The sequence below is a fragment of the Microtus ochrogaster genome, chromosome 7, assembly GCF_000317375.1.
Source record: "Microtus ochrogaster isolate Prairie Vole_2 chromosome 7, MicOch1.0, whole genome shotgun sequence".
Classification (NCBI taxonomy): Eukaryota; Metazoa; Chordata; class Mammalia; order Rodentia; family Cricetidae; genus Microtus; species Microtus ochrogaster.
This window is the reverse complement of record NC_022014.1, coordinates 54,983,821-54,995,789: the sequence shown is the minus strand read 5'-3', so window position 1 is coordinate 54,995,789 and position 11,969 is coordinate 54,983,821. Positions and strand designations below refer to the sequence as shown.

General features: G+C 37.8%; 1 protein-coding gene across 2 annotated transcripts in view; it reads left to right on the top strand.

Moving 5' to 3' along the window:
* The window catches only part of Ranbp17 (RAN binding protein 17), a 352,625-nt gene that overhangs the window by 6,875 nt on the left and 333,781 nt on the right, over positions 1 to 11,969 (top strand). For both annotated transcript variants that reach the window (XM_026780758.1, XM_026780757.1), the window contains exons 2-3: positions 1,083 to 1,229; positions 5,989 to 6,079. In XM_026780758.1, the coding sequence (XP_026636559.1) occupies positions 1,083 to 1,229; positions 5,989 to 6,079 (238 nt within the window). The remainder of the gene's footprint in view (positions 1 to 1,082; positions 1,230 to 5,988; positions 6,080 to 11,969) is intronic.

Here is an 11,969-nt window from a genome sequence, read left to right as displayed (position 1 = left end):
CTCGGGAGGCAGAGGCAGGTGGATCTCTGTGAGTTCGAGACCAGCCTGGTCTACAGAGCTAGTTCCAGGACAGGCTCCAAAGTCACAGAGAAACCCTGTCTCAAAAAACCAAAAAACAAAACAAAACAAATAAACAAAAAATCAAACCAAAACGAAAAGAATTCAGGCCAGAACAAAATTGGCATTTCTTTTGGAATAACCCATTATGTTCATTTGACTACCTGTTTTTGAAATCTCTGCCAATATTTTTGTCAAGTATATAATTCAAGTCCCAAGTCAAATCTTTTGTTTTAGTGAATGGCTTTAACAAGATTCTTTTAAACTGAATTCACTTGGTAGTTCACTGTTTCCCTGTATTCTATATCATCAGATGATACTGTGTTTGTAGACAGATGGATTAGTCTTTGTGCTTATAAGATAAAAACCTGTGCAATAATTAGCTAAAATGTTGTTAGAAATATTGTAGGATCAAAAATTATGACCTGAAGCACTATGAGTTCAGAAGGTCCAAGTCAGCTTACATATAATTATCATTAATTCTTTTGTTATAGGTTGCAGTAGGATTGGAAGCAACAGAAGAGCGTAAATTGATCTGTGGGCAGCTTGTGTGTGCTCATTCTAGCTTCTAGCTTCATTGGGCATCTCCTGGCTGTTTACTGGCCACTGTTTAATGCCTTGAAATGAGTACATTCGGTTTATTTCAAGACCTTGTAAATGTTATTTCTTTGCCTCCACTACCTTCTAATCTTTTCTCCGTCTGGTTTGCCCTTTATGTTTGAGGCATTCTTGGTTTTGAACGTTTTAGCATAGATGTCATTCTTCTTCAGGCATAACCTTGCGAGCTCCTTAAGGAGAGAATCTTCCCTATTAAGTTGCATTGCATAACTCAATTTTTAAGTTAGTAATTTGGGAAATAGGAGATATACCTCTTTTTTACTATATCTAAGTGAGTCATTGCTGCACAATAACTATATATTGATTGAATGTATATAAGTATTATTTCTGCATCTCATTTTCTGTGTCTAATATATTTATTTATTTTTATTTAAGTCAAATGTCTTTTTTTTTTTCTCCCTCTGAAGAATTTGGCCGAATTGGAAGCATTGTGTACTCATCTCTACGTAGGGACTGATCTCACAGAAAGAATAGAGGCTGAAAAAGCACTCTTGGAACTGATTGACAGCCCAGAATGTCTCAGCAAGTGTCAACTTTTATTAGAACAAGGAACAGTAAGTATGTGTTAAGTGATTAACCATGCAAGGCCAGTATTAACAGTAATAGCAAGCAGTGTTAGCAGTGATACTCGCAGCTTTTGCTACATCTATTTATTATAATTTCCTGTCAGAGAGGTTAAGCAGGAAAGAATTAGAAAGCCCCAGAAATGGCCACAAAGTAGAAACAAGAATGTGTTGGAATAGTTTCTTAGTTCTTGACCTGCTTTTATGTCACATTTTATATGTTTATTTTCATAATGCTAGGGAGTGAACGAGGACCTTTTACACGTTAAACAAGCTTTCTACTGCCAAGTTACATCTCCAGTCCTAACAATTTATTTCAGACATAACTTAAAAAATCCAAATGTTATAGGTAGTTATAATTAACTCTGGAAAAATCAAAGGATTGTTCAGAAGAGTGCTCACTGCCTCTTTATACCTTCATTCTATACATTTATAGCTGTCTGTCTGTCTATCGATCGATCAATCGAGAGAAGAACATTGACTCAGCAGTCAGCACATACTGAAACATAACCAATACCATACAGCTTACTTGACCTATTTACATGAATTAAAGTAGTTCACTGTTTAGTTAGAGAGGCACAGATCTATAAATAAAGAGGTATGAAATGATATGGAAAATACCACAGAAAGAGACTTATGTTTTACAGAAAAGGTGACAAACTTTCCATAAAGGGCCATGTAGTATTTTAGGCTTTGTGAGTCAAAATTGGCATTTCATAATTATAATAATAGAGAAAACAAATCCTCAAAATTTTGTTGGTAGAATTCAAAATATAATTACCAAATGTAGTTTTTTTTTTTAAATATTTTATTTATTTATTTATTTTTTATGTATACAATATTCTGTCTGTGTGTATGTCTGCAGGCCAGAAGAAGGCACCAGACCTCATTACAGATGGTTGTGAGCCACCATGTGGTTGCTGGGAATTGAACTCAGGACCTTTGGAAGAGCAGGCAATGCTCTTAACCACTGAGCCATCTCTCCAGCCCCCAAATGTAGTTTTTTATGTCATACAGGTTGGCTGATAAAATATTTGGAATTAATTGGAGTTTAAAGTTGGTGTTTCCTGTTATTGGACTTGATGGCAGATGTTCATATTTCATGCAGACTTATAATGAAATGATGCATTTTTTTTTCTCAATGGGATCTCACTGTGTGAGAATCTTGGCTGAACCTTGGCTGACCTGGAACTCCCTCTTGTAAACCAGGCATTCACAGAGATCTACCTGCTTTTGCTTTTAAAGTGCTGGTATTCAAGGTGTATCCTGTCATGCTGGCTAAGATTTTATACCTTTGAAAATATCTTCACAAACTTAGATGCTGCCAAACATTATACCAGCGCTTTGGCATCTCATTTGCATTACGCATACTTTCACTTAGAAGGCATTTCTGTGTCTTATCCTCTTGATATATGCCATTTTGCCTATCATTGTGTTGCAAATTAATAGTTTCCAATTAAAAATTAGGTAGAAGGTCTTCAGTTGCACAGCAAAATGGATTTTCTAATATGGAAATTTTCATTATACTTGCATCAGTATAAACATTGCTACTGGGACTGTAGTTGGAGATGAGAAAACGTGTTGGGAGTGGCGCTTTCACTATGTATTTTAGCTTCTCTCGGTGTCGGGCTGTGTGAAGTGGCCTGGTGATCCTTGTGACTCACACAATGTTGTTTCCTAGTAACTTGAGTCTCACTCATCTTGCCATCTTCTGTATAAGTGCTCTATCCTGCACGTTAGGCACTAGATTGTTCTCATTGAGAGAACAAGTTTGTTGTATGAACTAATTTGTAAAGCCATTTAATAGTGAAAAATAGTGGCTTTGCTTTATCTGTAAACTTTCACTGTCAGACCTGAGCTTAAAAAAAGAAAAAAAAATCCAATTTATCTCTGACAAGCTATTAGTCTGCCTTGTTGGGGGCAAGTCAGGGTATTCAGCATCTTGATCTGACAGAAATCTCCACAGTGGAAGATGAGCTCACAAAAGTAAATGAGGACTCCTGGTTCATTAAGTTAGGGGCAATTTAGATATCCACTCCAGAATAAATGCCTATAATAAAGTGAATGATACAGACTTCAAAGTTATTACTATTATAATTATTTACAAGCTTTTGACCAGCCCTTTTCTGCTTCATGTACAGTTGTCACACGTGTATAGCAGATTCTACCTAAGGTTTATATTTAATTAATGCTTTCTCAGCTCCTTTGAAAATATTCTGTCTGTAGTTCCACAGATTCTTCGTAAAAAGAAACAGTTCTTTAATTGCTTCCCATTCGTACTTGACTTCTAGAATAAGTAGATGGCAAGTGTCAGTAGCATTAATAGCATGAACAGTTATTAGTAACCTCAACCCATTCACTGAAAGCTAATGATAATCTTTGCAGTTTATTAGCCTTGCCTATAAACTGGCTTCTTGTGTTGCTTTAGTGTCCGGCTCTGAGCATTTGTTCTCACTGAAAGGCTAGTGAAGTTTATTTTCTCTATACTAACTTCAGCTGCTACAGTAAGATAATGGTGACTAACTCATCATTAGTAAGGAACTTCCTTTACTTGACTTAAGTAATGAGCTACTTGTAAACTTTGTTTGAGGTGGAAGGGGAAGAGGGTTTCTCTGTGTAGCCCTGGCTGTTCTGGAACTCATTCTGTATTCTGGGCTGGCCTAGAACTCACAGAGGTCTACCTGCCTTTGCCTCCTGTGTGCTGGGATTAAAGGTGTGCACCACTGCCCAGCTGCTACTTGTAAACTTAACTTTGATTTCATTTTTTACGTCTTTTTAAAAAAGAAACTGCTGTTCTGACATGGTCTGTTTTAAATTTCAGAAAGACTACTGACTTTCATAAGTTGAACTCTTGTTATGCCTGCTTAGTTTGAAATCGTTGACATATAATTCTTTTACCACAGGTAGCTGTAGCACCATTAGGGAAAACTCACTGATCTGCTACTAATTGAACACTATGCCTTGACATTTAGGCATTTTCTTCTTGACATGATGGCTATACATTGATACGATGAAAGGTATGGCTTGTGTTGGCTCAGTCCCTGTGACACTCTGGAGACTGGAGTCGCATCACTACAGTCTGTGGCACATGAGCAGCAAGCAGCCAGGTTTGAGCGTAAAGCGGGTCAGTTTTAGCTGCTAGGATCTGCCATTACCCATGCAGTAAGCCTTGGACAGCAGGTAAACACCAGGCAAGGCTTTGTGCATCATAAACTTCATCATCCTGAAGTTGAGATTGCACCTGCTTTTCACATGTTACAAAATACTGTTTAAATGGGGATGTTCTATTAAGAACTCACCAAGGCCAGCTGGCCTGGGTCTGAAAAAGCCTGGGATAAAACCGGACTCTCTGAACGTAGTGGACAATGAGGACTGCTGAGAACTCAAGAACAATGGCAATGGGTTTCTGATCCTACTGCACGCACTGGCTTTGTAAGAGCCTAGGTAGTTTGGATGCTCAACTTACTAGACCTGAATGGAGGTGGGTGGTCCTTGGACTTCCCACAGGGCAGGGAACCCTGATTGCTCTTCGGGCTGAGGGGGAAGATGGACTTGATTTGGGGAAGGGGAGGGATGAGGGAGGTGGGAGGCGGTGGCGGGAAGGAGACGGAAATCTTGAATAGATAAATAAAGAAGAAAAATAAAATAAAATACTGTTTAAAGTTGTTTTCAGCCGGGCGGTGGTGGCGCACGCCTTTAATCCCAGCACTTGGGAGGCAGAGGCAGGCGGATCTCTGTGAGTTTGAGACTAGCCTGGTCTACAAGAGCTAGTTCCAGGACAGCAGGACAGGCTCCAAAACCACAGAGAAACCCTGTCTCGAAAAGCAATAAATAAATAAATAAATAAATAAATAAATAAATAAATAAATAAATAAATAAAGTTGTTTTCAGTGGTTAAAACTGTGAAAACCGTCTTTAGCTTACAGGTTACACGAAAATAGTATATTGTTTATGGATTTTTTCCCCACCTTGTAGTCTAGAGAAAAAGTACAATTTGGTAAGAAATTTTTGGGAGTAGAATGAATATATGAACTGAATTTTGAGGATGAACATGACTTTATAGTTTGAGTACACTGTGGTATGTTGAACATGACTTTATAGTTTGAGTACACTGTGGTATGTTCAGAAACTGGTGGTGAGGTTGAAGAGATGATCAGTGCTTACGAGCACTTGCTTTCCTTCTTGAGGATGCAGGGTCAGTTCACAACTCTCCCATCAGGCGCTTCACAGTGGCCTCTAACTTCATTCCAGGAATCCGAGAACACCTGCACACATGTAGTGTGCATAAACTCATGTGAGCACACATGCATAAACACAAATTAAAAACGCAAATCTTTAAACAAAAGTGAAAGTTCATGGCCAGCCACAGTCAGAAATAAATCAGAAGGAACAGAGAAATCATGGCGGGGAAGCACTGAAAAACTGTTTTGGGCGCATTCTTCGGAAGTGTGGGTGCAGGTGTGTTTGGTGGTATAATGAGCGCAGAGTGCGCAGAACTGCTAGGCCATGGTAAGAGTGTTTGGTTTAAGCTTGTTCAGACATTTATTTTCCATTTACTTGGTGCTGTTGAACTGACTCTACACCTCCTTCAGCTGATGACGTGTTATGAGAGACTGTATTCATGGGTCTTATTTGTCATACGTGTACAACTTTGGAGAACTCGACAAATTACTGTTTTTGCTTAGAAAAATTTCTTATATTTTGACTATTCTATTTTTGTGATGATAATAAAAATTACTGTTCTTTACAGACATCCTATGCTCAGCTCCTTGCAGCAACATGTCTTTCAAAACTTGTTACCCGAATCAATCCTTTACCTGTAGAACAGAGGATAGACATCAGTAAGTGATTCATTAATTTTTTAACAAATTATATTTTAAAATTAAAAATTTCCTTTTAAATTTGCTGAGCTTTTTATTAGTATTGTAACTTAGTGTTATTATTATTTTAAGATTGGTAATTAAGCCTTATTCATGCATTGATGATGACATGAAAGATAAGGCAATATATAATTATAAAATGTTGTTAATTTAATAATTATATTGTATACTTGGTATTTGTTAAGATTTTCACCATCATGTTTTATCCTCCAAATAAATTAATGAATTATCCTTGTTTTACAAATTAGTAAATTATTGATGGGTTCTGACTGGCTTAGGCTTACATGACTGGGAAATAGAGTTGTCATTTAAATCCTCTAAATCTGCATAGAGTTCCTGCCATTACTTGATAGGCAACTGAATGCCCAGAAGGGAACCAGCTCTGTAATACTGCTCAGGTTGCTAACCCAGAGTTAGTTGGGATACATTTAAAACCAATAGCTGATTCCTACTTGGAGTAAGAATACCATTGAGTAGTTATTTGTATGTTTTGGGAGTAATACACTTTACATTTTTATATATGTGTAAGTTTGCATTTCCTATGGACAAACCTAATAATTCGGGTACGAGATTACTTTATCTTTGTAATAGAAACAGATTATTGTCTCATTTCTGTTCTTTAGACTCAATATTGTTTATATTTCTATATTAGAAAAATGAAAATATCTGATGTGTTATGAATCTTCAAGGTAAAAATTCACTGGTTAGAATCATAGTGATGTAGTTTGCCTCCTTTCCTAACAGTCTTCAGAAGGTTCTTCAGTCTCTAGAAAATTGTACACATAAGAGAGCATCATAAAAACAGTGATTCAAATAGTGTAAGCATGAGTCATGAAACTTAGGACATATTTTAAATAGACTTAATTTTTTTAGAGCACTTCTGGGCTCTTAGAAAAACTGAACAGAAGCTGTAGAGTGCCCTTATACCCCCTTCTCCCCTCATGGATAGCTTCTGTTACCAACATCAGGATTGTATATTCTGTAGATTTGGGCAACATACAATGGCATGTGTCGCTACTGTAACAGTGTATGAAGTAAGTGCACTATCCTAAAAACCCTGTGCTCTGCCAGCTCTTCCCTCCTTACCTCCGGGCTTTGAATAACCTCCATTGTTTTCCTTCCAGATTAGCGTGTTGGGAGAATCATATAGTGTGTAGCTTTCTCAAAGTTCCTTCTTTCATTTAAAATAGTAATGTTTGCTTAAGATTCTTCCATGTCTTCTCTTGACTACTCAATAATCTCATTTCTCTTTAGTTATGATTAATAATTCTTCATTGTCTGAATGTACCTAAGTGATAGTTGTTTCTAAGTTTTGAAAAATTGTAAGGAAAGTTGCTCTTGACACCCATAAGCAGATGTACATGGTGGCTTGTAATCCTAGCACATGGGAGACTGGGGTAGGAGGTTCCCACATTTAAGGCCAGCCTTGGTGAAATTGTGAGTTTAAGGTTATCCTGTTTGGGGGCGGGGCGGGGACAGAGCGCACAAACAAATGAAACCTGAGGTAATGGAGAGAAGACCTCTTGCTCTGTTCCTGATCTCAGTGGGAGGCTGTTTTAAATATCTCACTGAACATGACCTCATTGTAGTTTTTATTTTCCAGGAGTATTCCGGATCAAGTTGAGAGAGTTTCTCTTCATTCTTGGTTGAGGTTTTTCTTGTTCTTTTTTCTTCTGAGATAGGGTTTCTCCTTGTCGCATGGCTATCTTTGAACTTGCTCTGTAGACCAGGCTGGCCTCAAACTCAGAGATCTGCCATCTCTGAGTGCTGGGATTAAAGGTGTGCACTATCACTGCACAGCTCTTGGTTGAGGTTTGTTTTTTTTAAATCATAGATGGATATTACATTTGTTAAATGCTTTTTATATAAGTTCATATTATCATGTGGTTTTCATTCTGTATGCTGTTGATGATTTTATATGTTGAGCCAGCCTTGCATACCCAAGATAATTCCTTCTTTGTCCTGCTCTTTAGTTCTTTATACATCATTGGATTCCATTTGCTGAAATGCTGAGAGTTTTTACAGCTCTGTTCCTGAGAGATGTTTGGTTTCTAGGTTTGTGTTCTTGAAATATTTTCAGTTTGTACATTAATATAATTTTGGGACAGGGCTTGTAGTTAGGGATGGGATGCTCGCCTAGCATGCATGAAGACCTGGGATGCATTCCTGGATGTGCAATAAAATAAATAAAAGATAATTTTGAACTGAAATAAGTTGGGTAGGTTTCTTTCTAATTTTTTCTTTTTTGTTTTTGTTTCTGTTTTTTGAGACAGGGTTTCTCTGTGTAGCTTTGGCTGTCCTGAAACGCATTCTGCAGATCAGGCTGGTCTCCACCTCAGAGATCTGCCCACTTCTGCCTCCCAAGTGCCAGGATTAAAGGCATGTGCCACCACCTTCCGGATGTTTGCTGTGCTCTCAACTTATTTTTATTGATAGGTATTTCCTAAGTGTCTGGTACTGTTCACTAGTTGACTCACCTGGATCTGGTGCTTTTGCTTTGAAAGATTATTGTATTATTTACTGTTGTGTTTCTGTTATCACAAACATGAGAGGATGGTTTAAAGGAGGGTGGCTTAATTTGATTCATGGTTTCAGAGTCTTCATTTCATGTTTGTTTGGCCCCATGTACTTTGATATAGTTGGCAGTCGGGGCTGTGACAAAGGCTGGTGCTCTTTATTTCTTTGTGGATGAGGAGGGGGCAGAAGAATAATGCCAGCACTCACCTGGCTTTCTCCTCCCACCCCTTTTATTCTGTTAAGGTCTCAGGTCCATAGGATGAAGTTGCTGATATTCATGGTAGTTCTTCCTACCTTGGTTAATCTCTCTGGAAACCCTGTTATGGTCACATCCAGAGGTGTGTTTCACCAGTCTGAGGTGATTCCAAATCAGTCAAGTGGACAAAAAAAAATTGTCCGACTGTACTTAGTAATTACTATACATATCTCTTTAATAGTTACAAGTGTTTAGATTATATATATGACTTATATTGTGAAAATAGAATTTTTTTAAGAGTAAGGAGTGCAGATATCATTTACAGTGATTTGACTTCTGATTTTTTAATAATACTTTGATTCTATGTAAACAATACTCAAGAATATGGATTTTGATCATGTGTTGGTGATATAAGGTATCACACTCTTGTGATACTAGACAGTGGCAATAAGCTGTAGATTTTGTTACAAGGGTAGACAAGGATAAACAGTTGATATTGTATACTGTGTTGGTACACTATAATGTTTGTAGTTAGATGTAATAAGTACATTTTCAACTTATGATGGTTTGCTGGACTTGATGTAGTTTAGTTGGTAGAGTTCCTGCCTAACGTGTAGGCTCCATGTTCAGTCACTATCACTGCACAGACTGGGCATGGTGGTGCAAGGCTGTCATCCCAGGACTTAGAAGGTAGAGAGGCATGAGAATCAGAAATTTAGTTCATCCTTGACTGCATAGCAAGTTCAAGGCCAGCCTGGACACTTGGCCCTGTCTCTCTCATGTACATACAAAAAGTCTCACACACACATACAAAAAAATCCAGTAACTCTTTTTAAAAAAAATGTGGTAAATGAAATTTGGGGAGAGAAGAAAGTGGACATGTACAAGAAAATTTCACGTAAGAAATGGTGAGTTTTCTTTTAGTTTCTTTAGTTTGACTCAAGAGTTCTTGTTTCTGTCAGTAGATTAGAATTTTTGTCATGATATGATATGTCTAATAGGCATGTATAATAACAGACATGTGAGTTAAAATGAAAAATGTATAGAATGGCCTGACCAGTCACATTGCTTTTTCAGATCAATATAAATCCTCAGTCTTGGGTGATCCACTTCCAGTAACCTCATTATTTCCTCATAAACACCATTGCCAGGTTCTTTGCCCACCACACTATTTTCTACCATTACTAGCTGTTGTAGTATAAAAGATTTCTACACTAGCCCAGAATGGAGTATAATAAAGGTTTATTTATTAGGGGTAAACTCACAGAAAGAGTAGGGATCTGCAGTCCTCTGCGTGCTCTGGGAATTGGAACTGAATCCAGCAGCCAAGAGGACCACACATGCTTTTTGTCTGCAAATATAGTATATGAGACCACGCCCAAAGTGGGCCAGTATCTTAAAGACTATTAGCTGAAGGAGTTCTCACAGTCCCCCCCCCTTTGTCTAAATAAGAGAGTTCTAAGCCTAATACAAAACTATATAGAGTAAGAACAAATATCAGATATAAAAATTAGAATAACAACCAGCATGAACATCAAGCAAGAAGCATATGCTAAATGTTTCAATAGTTATCCTATCCAAAAGAGTCTAAGTCTTATTAGAAATGGTTAAGTCATGAGAGGAAAATAACTACAACTATCTAGTCTTTAACTCCATCAAAGACCTAAGAACAGGTAGTTCAATCAAGCAGCTTCTAAAAGGTGCAAAAAATGACAATCACCTACCTGGACAGTCATCCAAAGTCTTATTTACAGTGATAGGGCAATCAACTTTGGCTAAGGCCTAGCATGACAGACCATTTCCAGAGGCAGGAAAAATTTTCAAAACTGTCTTACTCTGTCTTGGCAAGGTTTGGCAGTCTTTTTGTTTGTCCAGTCTGGACACCATGCATTTCGTCAGTGGTCGAGGCAGGGGCATTTCCTTGCCCAGAGGCCAGTTTTGCCAAGAAGAAAACAAGCTCCAAGTGGAGTGTCTTCGGTGCCTAACATTCTCTTGGGAATAGATAGGTGCTGCCAGGAGCAATCTTGTCTCACATCAACAGAATTCTAAGTTATTAAATGCCATATTCTGTAGTTCTTTGAAGTAGTTGAAGATTACCTATCTATGCAGAATACAATCTCTGTGCATCTAAAGAACCTGATTAGTTAACCATAAGTATGACAAACATGGATGACTATTGACCTATAATTCTTAATACCTATATAGCTTAAGGACTAGACCTTCATATTATGATATTAAACAATCTTTAAACAAATGTGCAGCAAATGAGGGCAATGACCTCAAAATGTAAGCAATTTGTAAGTGTCTTGATCAGAGGTAGAAATGTATAATGCAATATGATGAATATATCCTAAAATTGCATCAATATGTCAATATCTTAAGCAGAGATAGAAACATGCATACATATAATATGACAAAATAACTTTTCAGATGTGCACAAATATTGTACACAGAAATATGAGCATATTCAATATATCAAAGATAATTTGAATTTGTATCAATATACAAGAATCTATACCAGTGTATATTGTCTATAGATAATAGTTCACAAGTATTCTCACTATTACTCCTATTATTATTAGTGTGAGTAAGCTTACACTAATTTACCTATTATCCCCCCCCCCCTTTTTTTTTTTTTTGGTTTTTCGAGACAAGGTTTCTCTTGTGGTTTTGGAGCCTGTCCTGGAACTAGCTCTTGTAGACCAGGTTTGTTGATTGCCTTGATGGGTTACCTTGTCTAGGGTTAGTAACCGTCTGGCAGTTCAGTTATTCCAGGGTCCCGGAGAGGCACTATCTGTAAAATAAATGGGCTAGGAGAGAAGAAGAAGGCCATGCTACATTTGTCAGAGCCTCCGTTTATTAGAGATGGGATACAGCTTTATATATGGTAAGGAGTTGGGGGATGGGCACAGGGGTCTGAGCTCTTGCCACGTGGTTCACGTTGGTCACATAGCCAGGAGGTTTCTTCGGTCAGGTCACTGTAGGCCAGGAAGTCACGAGTTGCCACACCTAGTTCCCTAGGTAGTTTAGGCCAAGAAGTCACAAGTTGACACACCTAGTTCCCTAGATAGTTTAGGCCAAGAAGTCACAAGTTGACACACCTAGTTCCCTAGATAGTTTGGAATGTGGGGTGGGTTC